The 19,409-nt window shown below is 42.7% G+C and overlaps 2 protein-coding genes and 1 pseudogene across 2 annotated transcripts; 2 read left to right on the top strand and 1 right to left on the bottom strand.

Moving 5' to 3' along the window:
• Positions 1 to 8,565: 8,565 nt before the first annotated feature.
• LOC125224248 (guanosine nucleotide diphosphate dissociation inhibitor At5g09550-like) lies at positions 8,566 to 11,753 on the top strand. Its single transcript, XM_048127613.1, has 13 exons — positions 8,566 to 8,706; positions 9,064 to 9,126; positions 9,209 to 9,292; positions 9,397 to 9,504; positions 9,578 to 9,750; positions 9,945 to 10,056; positions 10,173 to 10,253; positions 10,335 to 10,397; positions 10,543 to 10,641; positions 10,721 to 10,845; positions 10,925 to 11,135; positions 11,208 to 11,282; positions 11,378 to 11,753. The coding sequence occupies exons 1-13, from the start codon at positions 8,620 to 8,622 to the stop codon at positions 11,426 to 11,428; spliced, it is 1,332 nt and encodes a 443-aa protein (XP_047983570.1). The 5' UTR covers positions 8,566 to 8,619; the 3' UTR covers positions 11,429 to 11,753.
• Positions 11,754 to 11,924: 171 nt separating this feature from the next.
• Positions 11,925 to 13,132, bottom strand: LOC125221246 (UDP-glycosyltransferase 91A1-like). Its single transcript, XM_048123371.1, has 2 exons — positions 12,235 to 13,132; positions 11,925 to 12,181 (listed from the first exon to the last, which is right to left on the bottom strand). The coding sequence occupies exons 1-2, from the start codon at positions 13,130 to 13,132 to the stop codon at positions 11,925 to 11,927; spliced, it is 1,155 nt and encodes a 384-aa protein (XP_047979328.1).
• Positions 13,133 to 15,052: 1,920 nt separating this feature from the next.
• On the top strand, positions 15,053 to 18,894 carry LOC125218243 (annotated as a pseudogene).
• Positions 18,895 to 19,409: the final 515 nt, after the last annotated feature.

Below are 19,409 nucleotides of genomic sequence, written 5' to 3'. Positions count from 1 at the left end.
TTATTGTGGAGGCATCCCATGTAAACTCCATCGTCATATTTGCATAGTCGTGGGTAATTTTTCCCAACCTCTGCAGCCACTGTACGCCCAACACAATATCCGGGCCATGGATAGGAAGAATGTTAGGAAAAAGTTCCCCAACTATGATAAATCCGCGTCGAACGTCGCGGGAGCGATTGCCCGTCGATCAATTCGGCGTCGAACTAGGTTTACTTGCATTTTGCGCAAGAAAGAAGAAAAGCTGCGTGAAAATATTTTATTTCTTGAATGGGGAAATAAAATATACACATATTTATACTAAGGACCCTAGGGTTGATTCGACCTACGATCCGGGAAAGAATCAACAAAGAAAACCCGGAAAGGAGCTTAACGTCACTCAACGAATAAATAATTAAAAATACTGTGCTTCAAAAAGGAAAAATACAATAATTAAAGACTCTAAAATAACTAGTAATTATCTATCGAGACACAAAATCACCGTAATGCGACGGCCTCTTGGATTGCCGCCGGGCAGACCGCTCGCGCCTCGCCGGTGGCTGCTCCTGCTGCTCCGTTGTGTCAGCATCCGTGTCCTCCACGCGAAGCTCAGTCTCCTCCCCCAGCCTTGCCGAAGGCCGTTCCGTAACAAAGAACGTATAAATCAATCTCGAACATATGCTCCTGCAAACAAATAGGGGTGGATTTGCAAATATAAGAGCAACGTAGAGAGTCACCATTTCCGACATAGACTCGAAAAGGTGAAACAGGGTGCAGTGTAAGACTTAGCTTCTCAGCCACTGATGGTTGTAGAAAGTTGTGGGAGCTTCCACCGTCGAATTCTGTGACACTCCAGCGCGAATCTTCCACAAAAGGCTTAAGGAGGCCCACGTGGAACACATTGTGCACCCGGCTTCCCTCCGGCAACTTCAAACGATACGCCACCTGGCCAATGCGCTCCAAAATTTCAAATGGTCCATAAAAACGTCGAGACAGCTTAGAAGAAAGGGGCTTGGCCACCGAGTATTGCCTATATTGCTGGAGCTTCAATAATACCTTATCTCCCACACTAAACTCCACATCACGCCGGTGCTGATTCGCCGCTTCCCGCATTCGCTGCTGCGCCTTCTCTAGGTTCTTGCGGAGCATCACGATAGTATCCCCACGCTGCCTAATCAAGGCTACTACATCCGGTGGGGTTGTGGCCGACGGAGGTGCTGCGATCAAAGGGGGCGGTTCTCGCCCATATAACGCCTCAAAAGGCGACGTCCCCAAGCCCTCGTGGTGGAAACAATTCAATGCTAGCTCCGCCCACGGCAAAAAATTCGCCCATTTGGTCGGCTTATCCGCGGTAAAAGCACGTAGATATTGTTCCAGCCCTCTGTTTCGCACCTCTGTCTGTCCATCCGTCTGAGGATGATAAGCCGTCGAAAAGTGCAGCTTCGTGCCACTCAATCTCAGCATCTCCTCCCAAACTTCGTTCAAGAAAACCGGATCTCTGTCGGACACGAGTGTGTTTGGGAAACCATGGTGCTTAACCACCGTCTCAATGAACAAGTTAGCTATTCTCAGCGCGTTATAGCGTACCGGCAACAAGGCGAAGTGAGCGTACTTTGAAAGTCGGTCCACCACCACCATTACACCCGTGTACCCTCGGGACGGTGGGAGCCCGGTAATGAAGTCCATCGAGACATCCTCCCAAACCTTGGACGGAATGGGCAACGGTTGGAGAAGTCCCGCCGGCTTTTGAGTCGAGTATTTGGTGGTTTGACACTCGAAACAGGAATCCACAAACTTCTTCACATCCTTTCTCATCCCCTTCCAATAAAATGAAGCCACTAAACGCCGAAACGTGCGGTCCACCCCCGGGTGACCAGCCGCCGGTGAGGCGTGATGCTCGTGTAATAGAGCAGCCTTGGCCTCCGAATCGCGACTCACATAAACCCGGCGGTTAAAATAAAGCAGCCCGTCCACCAAGGAGATCGCCGGATCCGCCGTACCGTGCTGCAGCGCCGCTCGCAACTCAATCAAATCTGGTGTAGTGCTTGTTTCTCGTCACAGAATTTCCCACAGATCAGGGACGGGGTGGCTGGCAGTCAATAACGCGTGGCCAATCTCCTCAGCCGCGATCGGTACCTCATCCCCACGCGAAGGGCCCGCCTCATCAGCCTCCACGACGACCTCATCCTCGACGTCGCGTCTAGACAGCGCATCTGCCGCCTTATTCGAGGCCCCCGTCTTGTATTCAATTCGAAACTTGTAACCCATCAGTTTTCGGGCATAGAACTGCTGATCCGGAGTCTGAATTATCTGCTGCAAAAGTTCTTTAAGACTTTTCTGATCACTGCGAATTACGAACTCCCTGCCTAGTAAATATTGGCGCCATTTTTGTACTGCCTCAACGATCGCATACAATTCTTTATGATAGGTCGACGCCACGCGTCGCTTAGGACCCAATTTCTTACTAAAAAAAGCCAACGGATGGCCCCCCTGTAAAAGCACCGCACCAACTCCAAAATCTGACGCATCCGTTTCCAAAACAAATGTGTGCTCAAAATTTGGCAAACGAAGCACCGGAGCTGAAGACATTGCTGTCTTCAAGGCGGAGAAACTCTCATCTGCAGCCTCCGACCACACGAAGCTGTCCTTCTTCAACAATTCCGTCAAAGGACCCGCAATGGAGGCGTAATGCTCGATGAAACGCCTATAATACCCTGTGAGGCCTAGAAAACCTCGCAACTGCTTCACCGTTTTCGGCACGGGCCATGCCACCATCGCCTCAATTTTGGCCGGGTCCGCCTTAAGCTGTCCCTCCTTGATCAAGTGTCCCAAGTACTCAACTGTGGCACAAGCAAACGTGCATTTTGACAACTTAATATAAAAATGATTAGCCTTCAAAATAGATAGAACCTCATGTAGATGACGAACGTGAGCCATCAGGGAAGGACTGTAGACGAGAATATCGTCGAAAAACACAATTACCGACTGGTGGAGCAATGGTCGAAAAATGGCATTCATCGCAGCCTGAAATGTTGACGGGGCATTTGTCAAGCCAAAAGGCATGACCAAGAATTCAAAATGACCGTCGTGTGTCCGAAATGCCGTCTTAAAAACATCCCCCTCGTTCATTCTAATCTGATGATAGCCCGACCGCAAATCAAGCTTAGTAAAGAACCGCGCCGCCCCCAGCTCATCGAAGAGCTCGTCCGTTTTCGGAATAGGGAAATGATCCGGAACTGTTACCGCGTTCAATGCACGGTAGTCAATGCAAAAGCGAAAGGAGCCGTCCTTCTTTCTGATCAGCAGGACCGGGGACGAAAAGGGGCTCTGACTTGGCCGAATTATGCCCGCGTCCAACATTTCCTTCACCTGCCTTTCAATTTCATTTTTCTGAAAGTACGGGTAACGAACGGGCGTACGTTAACCGGCTTAGAATCCGGTGCTAGGTGGATCCTGTGGTCAAACTGCCTCTTCGGAGGCATCCCAGAGGGTAGTCCAAATACCGCCCCGTGTGACACCAACACGCTCTGAATCTCCTCTGCAATGTCCGAGGGAAAGTCAGGGGGTGTCTCCGGCTCTGTCGACTGACTATGCGCCGGCAACTGCACCAATTCAAATAACTCTGGGCCGCCCTGCAGAGTGAGCAGGGAAGAGAAAGTCCAAAGGGAGACTGCAACTGCATCTGGGGGCACCAACTTGAGGCAAACACGCTTCCCATTCTTAAGAAATTCCAAAGTGCCTTCCACGTAATCACTAGTCACCCGTCGCAGTTGCTTAAGCCAAGTTCTCCCCAAAATCACCTCGGGACCATGCACAGGCAAAATGTGGAAATCAATCAAAAAAACGTGTTTCTGAATAACCAATCTAGTTTGGATAGTTGTGTGAGAACATAGTAAAGACTCACCGTTTCCAACGTAAACACGAAATGGGCGAATTTGGCGCAACGGCAGCGCCATTTTCTCAGCCACCGAGGGGTGCACGAAATTATGGGAGCTCCCCGTATCCACCAATATTCTGACCGTTGAGGCCCCGATTAATCCCCTCAGCTCGATAGCCTCCTCTCTTTGGCGGCCCTCTAAGGCGTAGATATGAGATAGGTCTGCAGAAATAACTGGGTCATCTTTCTTATCATCCGGTGTATCCTCCAGCTCCTCGTCCGAGTCCAAATCCTCACCCATATACACAAGAAATCTGCCTTTGCAGGAATGCCCAGGAACCCACTTCTCTGGGCACCACCAACACAGACCCAGCCTCGTGCGTTCCGCCCGTTCTGTTGCCGAAATTCGCACCACTGGCAATTTGGAGTACTCCGACCCTTTAGGCGCCGCTGCTCGATTCGGCTGAGAGGAGGGGGTGGACGAAGGCAGCTGCGAGTGCTGCTGCTGCTGGCGGTTCTCCCTGTTCTGCCAATTCCGGTTCTTAAACCCCGACGTCACCGGCGACTTCTCCAAGCAGGAATCATATTCTATCGCCAAAGCCATAGCCGCGGCAACCGAGGGGGGATTCTGATGTTTGACCTGGTTTTTAACAGGTTGTTGTAATCCCTCGATATAAATTGGCAGCAACACAAACTCCGGAACTCCTCGCACACGATTAAGCATCATCTCAAAAGCTGTGTGATACTCGGCTAATGACCCTGTCTGACAAAGCTTCGCGATCAGGCCGATGAAATTTTGGAAATACTGAGGGTCGAAACGACGACGCACGTCCTCTAGAAAGACCGACCAGCGCGCTTGTGGGTTATTCGCGCGATAATTGAATACCCATTCTGACGCCGGCGGGTCGAATAGCATCACCACATAGTGAAGCCTGTGTTCCTCTGGCATCAACAAATGTTCAAAATAGTATTGAACTCTGGAGATCCAATTACCTACCTCGGAACCATCAAACCTCGGTTTCTGCATCTTGAACTGCCTTTGAGGTTCAAAATTCTGACGTGCAGCCGGATTGTCCCAGCATGACGGCTGTAGAGCCAAAGGCCCCCCCAATCCAGCCCGTGGTGGGTCCCATGACGACTGAGTCATAGCCGCCGAGAGTCCAATACCCGAAGGAGGGGGTGGCTGCCACGTCCCGGAGGGATCCAAACCCAGACTGCCCCATTGCTGCATAATCGGTTGTGTGTACCCCTGACTGATCCCCAACAAGGCCTCCGAGAACATAGGCCGCGATAGCGACGAGTGCGAAACCCCTATCGCCTGGGTATAGATCGGTGGTTGAGAACCCCCTGATGACGGTGGTTCTGGCTCCGGCCGCTGCGGCGGAATGAACGAAGCCACACGGCGATCAGTTGCCTCAACACGCGCCTCCACTCTGGCCAGAGACGCCAACACATGCTCCAGCGCCAGCGCGCCAGCGTCCAACGGCTTTGTGACCGTCGGAAGGGGCCCCAATCCGAGAATCGTCGCAGGTTCCGTACGCATCGATCCTGAATGAGACATGGTACCACTGAGTACGAGAATGAAAGCACCAACTTGTTAGGAAAAAGTTCCCCAACTATGATAAATCCGCGTCGAACGTCGCGGGAGCGATTGCCCGTCGATCAATTCGGCGTCGAACTAGGTTTACTTGCATTTTGCGCAAGAAAGAAGAAAAGCTGCGTGAAAATATTTTATTTCTTGAATGGGGAAATAAAATATACACATATTTATACTAAGGACCCTAGGGTTGATTCGACCTACGATCCGGAAAAGAATCAACAAAGAAAACCCGGAAAGGAGCTTAACGTCACTCAACGAATAAATAATTAAAAATACTGTGCTTCAAAAAGGAAAAATACAATAATTAAAGACTCTAAAATAACTAGTAATTATCTATCGAGACACAAAATCACCGTAATGCGACGTCCTCTTGGATTGCCGCCGGGCAGACCGCTCGCGCCTCGCCGGTGGCTGCTCCTGCTGCTCCGTTGTGTCAGCATCTGTGTCCTCCACGCGAAGCTCAGTCTCCTCCCCCAGCCTTGCCGAAGGCCGTTCCGTAACAAAGAACGTATAAATCAATCTCGAACATATGCTCCTGCAAACAAATAGGGGTGGATTTGCAAATATAAGAGCAACGTAGAGAGTCACCATTTCCGACATAGACTCGAAAAGGTGAAACAGGGTGCAGTGTAAGACTTAGCTTCTCAGCCACTGATGGTTGTAGAAAGTTGTGGGAGCTTCCACCGTCGATAAGGACCTGAACCGACACTCCATTCACAAAGCCAGTAATTTTGAGTGATTGTGGACTTGTAGAACCAGCAAGGGAATGAATGCTAGATATGTCAGCCGAAATAAGAGTCTCATCAGCTGGCTGGCTGGTAGGGTCTGCATCAGAATCTTCCTCGTCCTCATCACCAACAAGGACAAGAAAGCGGCGTGGACAACGATGACCAGTCACCCACTTATCATCACAAAACCAGCAAAGGCCTTTGCGCGCCTTCTCCTCCTTCTGAGCAGATGTTAGTCGAACTATAGGCAAAGATGCAACATCAGCGGGAAGATTGGGGCGAGAGGAGTGCGAGGGTTGCCTCGAACTCGACGGTGGTTGACCAGATGATGGTACAGGTGAGTCACGTGGACTCCAAGAACGACGTTGAGGCTGCAGTAAGGCAGCAGACTCAGCGTGACATGCCGCTAGCTCACGCGCAAGTGCAAAAGCATCCTGAAGTGATGTAGGATTACCAAGATTTAGCTCTCTGTGCACCGGCTGCTTTAACCCCGCTATGTACATAGCTATAAGGGTGAACTCATCCACTCCAGTAACCTTATTCAACAAGGTCTCGAACGCCGTTTGATAGTCGAAAACATAAGACGTCTGCCTTAGTTTAGATAGAGAACCAACATAATTCTCATAATACCCAGAGTCAAAGCGCTGACGAACGGCAGTGAGAAAATCCGGCCAAGAGCTGCCTGCATTACTCGATTGATAATATCGAAACCACTCGGACGCCGGATGGTCGATCAGCATAGCAACGAGGTGAAGACGCTCCTCCTCGGAGGTGAGGAAGTAGTCAAAGTATTTTTGGATTTTGAATATCCAACCCAGGGGGTCGTCTCCAGCAAATCGCGGGGCCTAGATTCGTATCCGCGGAGTAGTATCAGAGGACGTCGAGGAAGACGCCGTGACTGAAGGAGGAGGCCGCTAGCTGATGCAGGTGATTTCCCATGGAGTGTCTTCCGGTGTGAGTTGCCATCGTTGAATTTGTTGGAGTTGGAAGCCTCAACAAGTTGAAGTCGATTATGCAATGCAGTTTGCTCCACACGAGAAGCGTGTAGTTCATTGCCTAAATTTGAAATTGCGTGAAGGAGGTCCTTCAAGTCGATGGGAGGTGTGTGTGGATTTTTGGAAGGATTGGGGGAAGCCATGGAGAAAGAGAACACCAATGAAAGCACCAAATTGATACCTTCAACAAGGATTATGTCGTGAAAGTAAAATTGTTTGGTAGAACTTGGAGTTAAATAGGAGAAATGGAGGAAGAGTGAGAGAAAAGATAGGAGAGCGGTAGCCTTAATGTCTGGATTCTTGAAATATATATACTACTAACATGCACGTGTGGTGTATTACTACAGGCTTGACTCGAAAAAAATCATCATATCATATGCGTATGTGATTAAATTTGTAGATGAGCTTTGTTTGCAGAAGTTGCTGTGGCAGTGAAATAAGTGAAAGGTTACCTCCTCCTCTTCAAATGATATTTTACATATACTATAATCTAAAAATGGCTAGAAAAAATATATTTTTATGAACGTGAATAAATAAATTACTCCCTCTTTTTCATTCATACTTTTTCTTTTTAGCATATCCCACTTAAAGTGATATTTTTTCAAAATAAAAATATTATGGTTTCTACTTCATTCTTTTTCATCACTAACACATAAAACTAGTACTGCTATATACCAGAAAAAAATATACTCCATTAACTAGTAGTAATTCCATTTTGCATTAGCTTTTTATTCATCTCAATCATATTGTTTTTTCCTATGGCAGGGCCATGTGCTTTATTATATTATATCTGGAACAATTTTGTACTATTAAATATTATAAGGGTTATTTGGATAATATTTCATATTTAATACTTTCAACATAAATATTTGTACATTTTATTTTAAAAATAACAAGTGGCATATCCGAATCCTAGGTGTAACTTTCTTAGATAAAAAATGTTATTAGTCAGTTTAGAAAATAGGAAATAATCTTTCACCCAATACATATTAGTATAAATTAAATATGATGTTATATAATAATCTAATGAAGTGTTTATATTTTACTGACTCGTCTATCCATTTATAGTAGCTACAATCACACGCAATAAATTGCATAATACTATAATTTGTGTTACTATACCACGAGAAGAAGCAGACAATGTGTAGTCATATGCAATGAGTGCAGTAGCAATGTAGCAGTACATGTAAATTCTGTTTGTGTAGAGAGAGATCTATAAATGAATAATGGAGTACTAGTAATTCCAATGACTGGAGTTACTTATAACGGTTTTATGGTTAAAAAACAAATTTAATGTATACGGTTCAATATTTTCAGTGGCCATCAACTGCGGATCTTCATTTGCTTGTTAATATTACACTTTCCTCCCTCACATTTCTCCCCTTACATTATTCTTCCATTTCCTTTTGAGATCTCTTCTGCCTCATTTTTTGTGTGTGCGACATGGATGAAGAGTACGACGTCATTGTTCTCGGTACTGGTCTTAAAGAATGCATTCTCAGTGGCCTTCTCTCCGTCGATGGCTTAAAAGTATCTTCTTCTCACTCGGATTATTGCTTTATATCTGCTGCATTATATTATTTGCCAATTTCCTATTCTAACCATCTCAGACACACTATTGTTATTGTCTGATCAAATATTTCATCCAAAACATACACTAAATTTATAGGTACTTGATCATCTTGTCACACAATGGAAAGCTCTTTTAGTTTTCTTGATTTTTTTAAAAACCTCTGCTTTATGTTGTAATTTGAACGAAGTAAATTTTTTTGTTCGTTCGGGGACATTCAAATGGCACGACAGGTGAAGAACGAAAGGAAGTACACTTTAATAAACAACTAATTTTACATTATTGTTGAGTTCCATTCTTTTGGTTTTAATAAACAGGTACTACACATGGACAAAAATGACTATTATGGAGGAGAGTCCAGCTCTCTCAATTTGATTCAGGTCACACAATCTCCCATTAATGTGATCTAATTTGGATGTAACAAACTGAAGTGATTCTGATTTCATATCTCCTTTTCTGTAGCTCTGGAAGCGCTTCAGGGGAGAGGAGCAACCGCCTGAGAATTTAGGTGCAAGTAGAGAGTATAACGTTGATATGATCCCAAAGGTATAACAGAATCCAAGATAGAAACTGCAATGCATAAGCCATTTGTTTCATAACTTATGTTGTTTACTATTGGTAAAAATGAGATTTTGATGTAATTATTGTAGTTCATGATGGCAAATGGAACTTTGGTGCGTGTCTTGATTCATACGGATGTCACCAAGTACCTCAACTTCAAGGCCGTAGATGGTAGTTTTGTCTACAATAAAGGAAAGGTTTGATGATTTTTTGCTAACTTTCTGTATTTTTGCCTTTTTCGTTCAACCTTGACTTGAAATTATGCTGCAGATCCACAAGGTTCCGGCAACTGATGTTGAGGCACTGAAATCCCCACTTATGGGCCTGTTTGAGAAGAGGCGTGCGCGCAAGTTCTTTGTTTTTGTTCAAGACTTTGATGAGACTGATCCCAAGACTCATCATGGGATGGATTTGGACACACTTACAGCAAGAGAACTTATCTCGTTCGTTTCTCACACTTATGCATCACTCTGTCACAATGCCATTTACACCAAGTTCTAAATAAGGAATCAACAGATATTGGCGCCTGATCCTAACCTATGTGATGTTGGAAATGGAACGCTAATTTATCATAGTTATGTGCTGCCTTTTCTAATTTGAACTCTCGACTGACAGCCTCATGTGCTCTAATATGCAGAAAGTATGAACTGGAAGATGACACGATTGAATTTATAGGCCATGCTCTGGCTCTGCATTTTAGCGATGAATACCTGGACAAACCGGCAGTGACTTTTGTGAAGAGAATGAAGGTAGAGAGATTCAATAAAGTTGCAGTCTACATTGTTCTGCTGTACAATACTATGATAAAATAAGTAGTATCACAGTGTTTCTAAACTGAAAACTACTACTTTCTTCTCTACAATAGCTGTATGCAGAGTCTTTGGCAAGATTTCAATCTGGATCTCCTTACCTCTATCCTATGTACGGATTGGGAGAGTTGCCTCAGGTTTGCTTCTTTTTGCATATCAGTTCACATGTATACTGTTGTTATCATGGTTTTGACTTGCTATGATGCTCTAATAAACAGGCATTTGCTCGTCTGAGCGCAGTTTATGGTGGGACTTACATGCTAAGCAAGCCAGACTGCAAGGTTATATAATCTCTCAGTTCTTCTACTTTCTGAATACCTTGTCTATCCAATGCATTTCTCCTCCAAGAACTACTCGTTGTTACATCCTAGCTTCGTTCATGGCTTCTTCTGTGAAGAGACATGATAATTATCTTTCAATCTGCAGGTGGAGTATGATGATGGAGTAGCAATTGGAGTTACATCTGAAGGAGAAACAGCTAAGTGCAAGAAAGTTGTCTGCGACCCCTCATATTTACCCGATAAGGTAACATTCTGTGGCTTTGTGATCAGCAAAGACATACATATAGTTTGGAGATAGTTTTCAAAATAAATTCTGATTTCAGGTTGAGAAGGTAGGGAAGGTTGCGCGTGCTGTCATTATAATGAGCCACCCGATCCCAGACACTCAAGAGTCGCACTCAACTCAAGTCATCATTCCACAGAAGCAGCTGGGCCGCAAATCAGACATGTATGTTTTCTAACCAATTTACCTTTTATTTTCTGATTAATGTAGGAGCATTTACTTGTGTATCTCTTATTTGTCTTAGGTATCTATTCTGCTGCTCATACTATCACAACGTGGCGCCACAAGGCAAATACATAGCTTTCGTTTTGACAGAAGCTGAAACTGACGACCCGGAGGCTGAGCTGAAGCCCGGGGTGGACCTTCTCGGACCAGTTGATGAGATATTCTATGAAACCTATGACAGATACCAACCTACAAATGACTGTGATTCTGACCACTGTTATATTTCTATGGTACGCGTCTCATTCTTCTCTGCTTCACTCTTTGTCACATCATGATCACATTTTCATGTTATGGCATTGCAGAGTTATGACCCATCCACACACTTTGAGTCCACTGTGGAAGATGTTTTGGCTATGTACACCAAGATAACTGGAAAGGTGAGTGTGACAGTAAAGCTTAGACATATTGTCAAAATAATAAAAGAATAGTATAACTAATTCATATGATTTCAATCTCGTATGAATTGGTTTAGGTTCTTGATTTGTCAGTGGACCTAAGTGCAGCAAGTGCTGGTGAACAATGACGTATCTAATGCGAGTTGTGAATTGGTTCCAATGGTTGACAGCAGATGAAATTAGTACATGCATGCTCCTCCTCAGCTTCATACAAGTTCAAGTTTACCAGATTCTTCAAGTTTTTGCTTCGGTTTTGCATTTTATAGTAGCTGCTAATAAGACGATAACTTTCTGCTAAGTATTTTTCATGTGTAATGGAACAAGCCCTTTGCATTATAACCATGGATGGAAATGGGGTGTGTTCCAAGTTCCAACTCAACTTACTAATTATATGTGCCTTTAATTTCTATGCTAATTGAGTATTGAAATAAACTAGTCAGAATGTTTACTTTATGCATTTTATTAGGTTCAATCTAGTTTCTAGTTTCCGATTTTCCTTGGAAATTCTTTGAAAGAGGCCAGTTTAATATTGCCAAAAGCTGAAAAAAGGTTGTAGTTGTGGATACAGAGATGGATTTCAACAGAAAGATATGTAAGGCATAACAACTTGTAGGTCTTTGCATTTCACTGAGATATCTTCTTACACTTGCTTCTGTGTAGTGATGTTTTTGAGATGTTCCATAAATTATCTTGATGCTCATGATCGCCAAAGACAGTTTGCAGCTCTGCTGCCTTGAGCCTCAACTGCTTGCCTTGTTCTTCTACAAGAACTCGTCTTATGGATTCAGCAACCACGCCCCGACTAAATGTACCATCCTCGTTCCTGGGGACCTCGTATCCAACTTGGTTTTCCACTAACAGCTTAGCAGTGAGTCCTTGGCCTGCTACATGGGGAGAAGAATTAGTGGGTGGCCATGAGCAAGAGATTCTATACTTGTTCCCCAGCCGGAGTGGAAAAAACATCCCCCTATCGCTGGATGGGCGAGTATCTGTTGCTGAGGTGCCCAACCAAGAACAACCAGACCCTGGCTTAGTGTGCGCCTGCCAAAACCAGGAGGCAGTAAATCCCGAGTATCCACGTCTTTTGGCTTCCTTAGAATCCACAGGAAAGGTAATCTTGAAAGCTCAACTGAATATGCCAATTCGTGTATTTGCTCAAGGGGCATCTTGTATTCGCTCCCGAACCCTACAAATAACACTGACTTGGACTCTCTCTCGTCGAGCCATTTGCATGTGTCGGCCCAGCTTGATGCGTTCTTGCTCTCTTCATTTTTTGGAGGAAGCAAGCCAATAGGTAAAACTGGCTTCTGAAATGTTTGTTGAATTATATTTAAGTAGTTGCTCTCAAACTCTTCGCAGCTTCTCACCAACACAAAGCTGCTTCCCTCAACGACCTTCGCCAAACGTTGGCCAGTGGACAAGCCTGATGCATCAGCGACGTGTATATTGTGCACCATCCATGCTTCATACTCCTCGGTGTGGGGAGAAGGAATCCAATCCGGTGGCTGTGTGTAGCATTCTGAACTTGGATGCTGCTTTCCCTCCTTGAGCTCAGCCAGTGGCCCCATGTGAGCCAATGTAGCAGCTGTATACACGCTGAAAAACGCAGTGCTTACGCCGTATTTGGCAGCAACTTCTAAGATTCGGTATGCAGCAAAGTCAAGGACTATTAAATCTGGCTTGACCTTCTCAACCAGATGCTCAAATGGCTCAGCTAACATGTCGTATGATTTCTTGAGGAGCGGTGTTTGAACTTGCTGGATATCCATAGTTGCCTCACAATCCACGGCTAGTCCATCCACCGGCTGCATTTGGATCTCCACAAGCTCCATAAGAGCTGATGAAATGGCAGGTAATCTCTGCAGGTTTCTTGGGGTGGAAACATATGAAACAAACACGCCTTTTGCTGCTAGTCGCTTCGATAACTCGAAGTATCATGTGCCCAAATGCCAGCCATGGAAACATCATTATATGGTAAGTTTTTGCTTCCATTTTTGTGTGTGAATGGTCTTCAAACTGTACTTTGCAGTTGTTATAAGAAACACTTCACGTGAATCAAGATTTTAGGAGTTCCTTGTCCTGCTGTTCAATCACTTGCGTGAATGAAGATGATTGGAATTTTAAATTCACTAGGTAGATTTGGTGTCTGATTCTTGATGATGATAACAACTTTGAATTTCACGTGCTTTCTTTTGTTGCATACTGCATAATAGAAATCAATATGCAATGAAATTGATGTTATAGTTTTGTCTCACCTACCCTCATTTAGTTAATTTTTATATACTGTATATAATTTCTTAGTTGTTGGCAATTGGCATGATAGTAGATAAACTTCTCCAAGCTCATCTGTCATTTTTCTAGCTATCCATCTCCACGATAAAGTCGTGTTGTCGGATCAAAATCACGTAGAGTTTGGGGAAAGAACCTAAGAGCATCCACAATAGTGGACTAGCCGCTAGTCCGTGTGCTAGTCCACTGTTGTGGGCGGCAAGCGGGTGACCGACGTCCCAGGAGGACGAGAGGTCGTCCTTCGTAAAAGGCGGACGTCCGTCTCCTTGTCCGTGCGCTCGTCCGCTATTGTGGGCTAGGGCATCAACTAGTCCTATTGTTAGTCCACTATTGTGTAATGGATGTCCTAGTGATGTGACAGTGAGGTGGGAAGTCCTAGTGACGTGGCAGAAGATATTTTTAGAAAGTCCTAGTGCTAGTCCGTGGAGAAGTCCTTGTGAATGCTCTAAGAGAGCTATCACTTCTAGTTCAGATGGTTCAAACTAAAACAGTTTCTAAATTTTACATCTTGGATTGTTTTTTGGCTAAAATCTATCATTAGTTGATGATCATGATATAATATTCTGGACGTTTCTATGGATGATCGTGATTGATGTTCAACAAAATCCTATTCTTAGAAGACAATTTCTTCTCTATATAGATTAAAAACAATGTAAACAATATTGTGAAACTAAACAAACATTTAACTTTGAGAAATCAACATGATAACACAAATATTTATTTATTTATTTATTTGCAAATCGGAGTTTATCAATAATTTATACTTAAACAAACATCACCAATGCACCTTTAATTCTACGCCTTTTCCGAACTGAAAAACGAAAAGAAAATTGAGCGAATCATTAGAGCATCCACAATTGATGCCCGATCTCACGCCCGATCGGTCGAGATCGGGCTCGGGCATGATCGGCATCCATTGCAAGTCTCGGGCATGCCGAAGACGACCGAAAGTTCGGTCGCGCTCCATCTCTTGCCCGATCCATCGGCGTGAGATCGGCGCCATTGCGGCCGATGCCCGAGCCCTATCATTTCCGTTTTTTTTTTTTTTTTATAAATTATATAAATCCTAATTAAAAACACTATAAATACTCCATTTTTCTTCGCTTTTCACGCACCAAATTTAGATGACTAGTTTGATTTTTTTTAATTTAGTATTTTAGTTTTAATGTTGTTTTTTTTTAGCTAAGTATGATGTAGTTTCACATTTAAATAAGTAATGTAATTTTTTTTTTTGCATTTGTGGTGTTTAATATAATATATTTTGGTATTTTAGTTTAATTAAAAATAAAATTAAAAAATAATGATTTAAAATTGAAATGAAAAGTGGATAAGAGATAAGGCATGCACTAGGACTCCAGCAGAAATATAGGGCATGATGATTTGGCAACTACTGGTGCTTTCACTGGGGCTTCTACTAAGGCATCAACCGAGAAATGTTAAAAAGATAGCTATTGGCAAAGTTAATCATTGATTCAATAATCACCCGCTAATTAGCAGGCACCAAGTATTCACCTCTGCACAAATTCTCCCGCCGTCTATTTGGGCCTAGGGTTTTCAAATTCGCTTCCCTTTCTTTTTCTGACGGATTACCTGCACTCGCGCATGGATGCCGTTTGAGTATGCGAGCATGCCTATAAGAGTGCATGAGAACGGCGGAGGATTTGACATCAGCTCCCGCGATTTGGCGATGGTCAGTACGGAGGAAATTTCCACGGCGGTAAATAGTCAGTCCTTGCTGCTGCTGCCGCCGACAGCCAGGACTAGTGAGCTCACCATTTCTTTCCAAGGCCAACTCTACGTGTTTCCTGCTGTTACTCCGGAAAAGGTTCGTTTATATCTTCACTAGTTAACGTTCAATTTCGAATAACCTTTACTTGATTACTTAGCAGATTTTACATACAGAGATTATCAATTATTGAAGTTGTATTTCTACTGTTTTAAGTGTTTATGCTGTTTCACTGTGTTTATTTCTACCGGGTTGTTGAATGTTGATGATGTCTTTGGTGTTGTTTGGAAGTACATTCTCTTACTTAAAAGCTTTATGAATCTAAAGCAACGGGTAAAATGAAGATATAATGAGATGTTTTTAGCTAATTGGAACCGAAGCTCATAAACTACTTAATTTTTAGGTGGAAGCAGTGCTGTTGCTCCTGGGAGGTCGGGAGATGCCAACCAGTATTCCCAGCTCTGAATTACTATTACAAATAAATGATAAGGTACTTCTGTTATAACTATAGGTGTGGCCGTATAGCTTCCTAAAGATTTTTGATGCAGTGCTTTTAAGTCACAAGCATGATGTGTGATGTGTGAACTGGGCCAATAGGGTGTAGATGATGATTTGAGCCAGCCTACAGTTTCTCGGAGGATCGCTCATTATTGAGGTTTCGTGAGAAGCGGAAAGAGAGATGCTTTGATAAGAAGATGAGATACTCCTGCCGGAAAGAAGTTGCTCAGAGGTAATTTTAGTTTTCAACTGATCTCACTTTTGTGTAAAGCTACTACTGAATCATTATGAGAATGGCTACAATAACATAAAAATTTCCAGACAAGTTTATGATGAAATGGTAGCTGTTGTAGGTGTGTTTTAATGGTGCATATCTCCTGAAAAAAAAATTCATTCAACTCATCACCCCATATAGCCATATATAGGTCATAATGAATAATATGGTGCCTATATGGTACAGTGACTTGTGTGGAAATATTGCCAAATGCCAATTATTTGTCTTGTGTAACATGTTGTTACTGCTACCTGCATTTTCTTTGATTCCTCAAGATGAACATGATTCATTCTTCAATAGTTTATTCTTTTTTCTCGTTGAATATCCGCTAGGATGCTTCAGAAAAATGGTCAATTTGCTTCTGTTAAGGATATGTCCAAAATATCTGATGATAATTGGGATTCCGGCAACAGCACTCAACCAGTACCAGTGTGAGTATGGAGCTTTCCCTAACTTGCTAGTAACTGTGAACTTAGTTTGATTCTGATTTCTGCTTAATCACCTACCGAATACTGATAATGAGGTTTAGATCTTCTCACCTCTGTCTCCTCAGTCCTCGCATAACCTAAATCTAGCCTGATAAATTATAGTAATAGGCCTGAGTCAGTGATGAATGAACTTACTTCTTCTATATGAGACTCTTCTTTCCTGGAACTAGTGTGCATAGATGTCAACATTGTGGAGTTTGGGAAACTTCAACTCCAGCAATGCGTCGGGGTCCAGAAGGTCCAAGAACACTATGCAATGCTTGTGGATTAATGTGGGCAAACAAGGTGCTAATTTTTGGGACCCTGTGACACTCACATATGTTAACCTTTTAAAAGTTAATTTTCTGTATCGTTGTTTTGGAAATATTCCCATGCTATCGTACAGCACTTCTCATTATCTTATATTGGTTTTAATGGCTTTCTAGGGTACTCTGAGAGATCTTGCAAAGGAAGGTGAACATGTGTTCGAACAAAATGAACTAGTATGTGATGTGTTTGTGAGTTCCTAACTTCCTAAATTTTCAATTTGCTTTTCCACAGTAGTTTGTATCAGGAAACTTTATTATCTGTTATTTTTGGTCGTTTGCAACACCCTAGTTCAGCACTCATTTTAAGATATATAGCTTACTATATAATCATCTGACAGGAATCTCTAGAATGCAGTCCTCATGCTAATGAAACAACTGATTCATACTGCAACCAGGATGAGGTAGTAAAAGTATCTTTATGCACCTTTTTAATATAACCCTCATTCTGGAAATTCCCACAAAGTTCATGTATATAATCTGTATATTTTTTGGAGGAAACATATCTGATGCCCCATCCAGAAATGTGTCAAAAAGTTGTTCCGTTAGTTTTCCAGCTTGCTCCAAATATGTTTAGATTAACATTTGGACAGTTTGCTGGACATAGAACTCCTTGTACAGATAAAGTAGGCTTTCATGGAGTCTGGAAATCCTTCATTGAGTTATTCAGAGCCAAGCAATTCCTAGAGCACAGAGATGTTTTCGTTAGCATATAGTGTCCTACACGAGTACATGATACAAAGGCTTCCTCAATAATAATCAATCCAAAATAATATTCCCAATGAACTGACTGGGGTGTATACTGATATGTATATTTCGCTCTCTACAGCAAAGGGACCAAGCTAATGACAAATTAACTATGTTGTCAGCACTACATGACGAATGCCCCTTAAGTATTTCAACATAATCGCCTTCATATAGTTCACAAATTTTAGTTGTTGCTTGTCTGTAGCAGGTAATGAAACAAAAAGGCTACACAGTTCTACTGCAGTCCTGATGACTATGGCCTGAGAAGCTAGAAAAACATAGTAATCTTACTGAGTTGCTTGTTTGGTTTAAATTTGATGGGTGGCATTTGCAATTTGATGTTCAGGTCACTTCAGTTGGTTGATGATAACATGTTCATGATTGATCCAACTGCATCATCTTCAAAAATTTTCAGGAGTTGATTGGTATTACTGAAAGAATTGCTGATGATTCAGCAATTGGAATAGAGCATCAATCTGCAAATCTTGGTGAGCAGGTGATTGTTCTCATTTCTCTTTTTTTAACTTTGCCAAAAGTACCTTTGTGCTGCATTCTACTTGCATAACATATTCTGTGACACTAGTTTTTCCTCGTAGGAGAAAGGACCTAATACTAATTTGGTGCATCTAGTTGCATCTAGGTGATGGTGAACACACGTGCTGTTTGCATGCATATATTGTCACGAATATTTCACTGTGAATAGAAGGAACCTGGTTGTGATTTGTCTAAGCCACGACCATGGAATGGTGAATTTGACTTAATTGCATAATCATTTGGTTGTCAAGTGGGGTTATTACTTCAAGAACTTCAACAAATAGTCGACAAATACTGGCCAACCATAACCAGTATGAGCTTATGGAGTAGTATTATGTTATGTATTCCATCACTGAAGAAATTTCTCTAATCAATAAATACATGTTCACATTTTCCATGTCTTTATCACAGTCGATGGCATTATGGGGGATCATATTTTCATCTTATTGATGTATATTATGGTTAGCAGGACTGGAACCAAATTCAAGATCCCAGCTAACTCTGATGATCAGATCCGTTCTTGGTGGAATTCAGTTACAGAAAGATAGATTTCCTCCATGATCTGAATAACTGTTGTGTGCAGGATGATGTTGATCAACATGTAGGTGCCCAATGGCCTGCCTGGGCGGAACCATACCATTGTCGATCCACACAGGGGTGACATTATCATGTACAGGAAACACTAGGAAATAGATAATTTGCTTCAGTACTGAGCATTTTGATTTCTTCCCGATGAGCTTATCCCGAAACATAATTTCCACCACAGAATAACAAATGATAAGAAATGTTGATCAATATCCTCCATCACGCAAGACTTAAAAAATGCAAGATGGCAAGGCAAAAAATTTAGTGAACAAATGGGCACTTAAATGTGATGTTTCAAACAAATGAACAAACATCGCTGCTGAGATTCTTCAGATAGAAAATGGGACAAGTTGACAATCTAATCAAAAAATAACAAACAAACGAATAGCTAGTAGTATGAAATTACAAAGACTCGGTAGTACTATACAGTGTTGTTTGAAAGCTTGTCAGAAAAATAGCATTTTGCAACCAACCCTTGTTCTAGAAAGAAAGGTTGCCACTGTTGGACTAGAGCCCACCAAACAGCTCCTTTATTTATTAGAAGCTTTTCGTAAAAAGCAAATACTTATACTTCTACAACCGTCACTTATATAATAGGAGGGATATCAAAAAATATAAGTGGTCAATTTAGTTATTCTTAATTGAAGTCATGAATACCGATAC

The sequence above is a fragment of the Salvia hispanica genome, chromosome 4, assembly GCF_023119035.1.
Source record: "Salvia hispanica cultivar TCC Black 2014 chromosome 4, UniMelb_Shisp_WGS_1.0, whole genome shotgun sequence".
Lineage (NCBI taxonomy): Eukaryota > Viridiplantae > Streptophyta > Magnoliopsida > Lamiales > Lamiaceae > Salvia > Salvia hispanica.
The sequence above is the reverse complement of the archived record's forward strand: the minus strand, read 5'-3'. Positions and strand labels throughout refer to the sequence as shown.

What these genes read in the sequence shown, in the direction of transcription:
- LOC125224248 (XM_048127613.1), top strand. Translation starts at nt 8,620, where the DNA reads ATGGATGAAGAGTACGACGTCATTGTTCTCGGTACTGGTCTTAAAGAA. An exon ending in CCTCATATTTACCCGATAAG is followed by an intron (nt 10,642 to 10,720) that starts GTAACATTCTGT and finishes TTCTGATTTCAG; the next exon opens with GTTGAGAAGGTAGGGAAGGT. An exon ending in ACACCAAGATAACTGGAAAG is followed by an intron (nt 11,283 to 11,377) that starts GTGAGTGTGACA and finishes GAATTGGTTTAG; the next exon opens with GTTCTTGATTTGTCAGTGGA.
- LOC125221246 (XM_048123371.1), bottom strand. Translation starts at nt 13,132, where the DNA reads ATGGAGCTTGTGGAGATCCAAATGCAGCCGGTGGATGGACTAGCCGTG. An exon ending in CCACTCCGGCTGGGGAACAA is followed by an intron (nt 12,182 to 12,234) that starts GTATAGAATCTC and finishes CCCATGTAGCAG; the next exon opens with GCCAAGGACTCACTGCTAAG.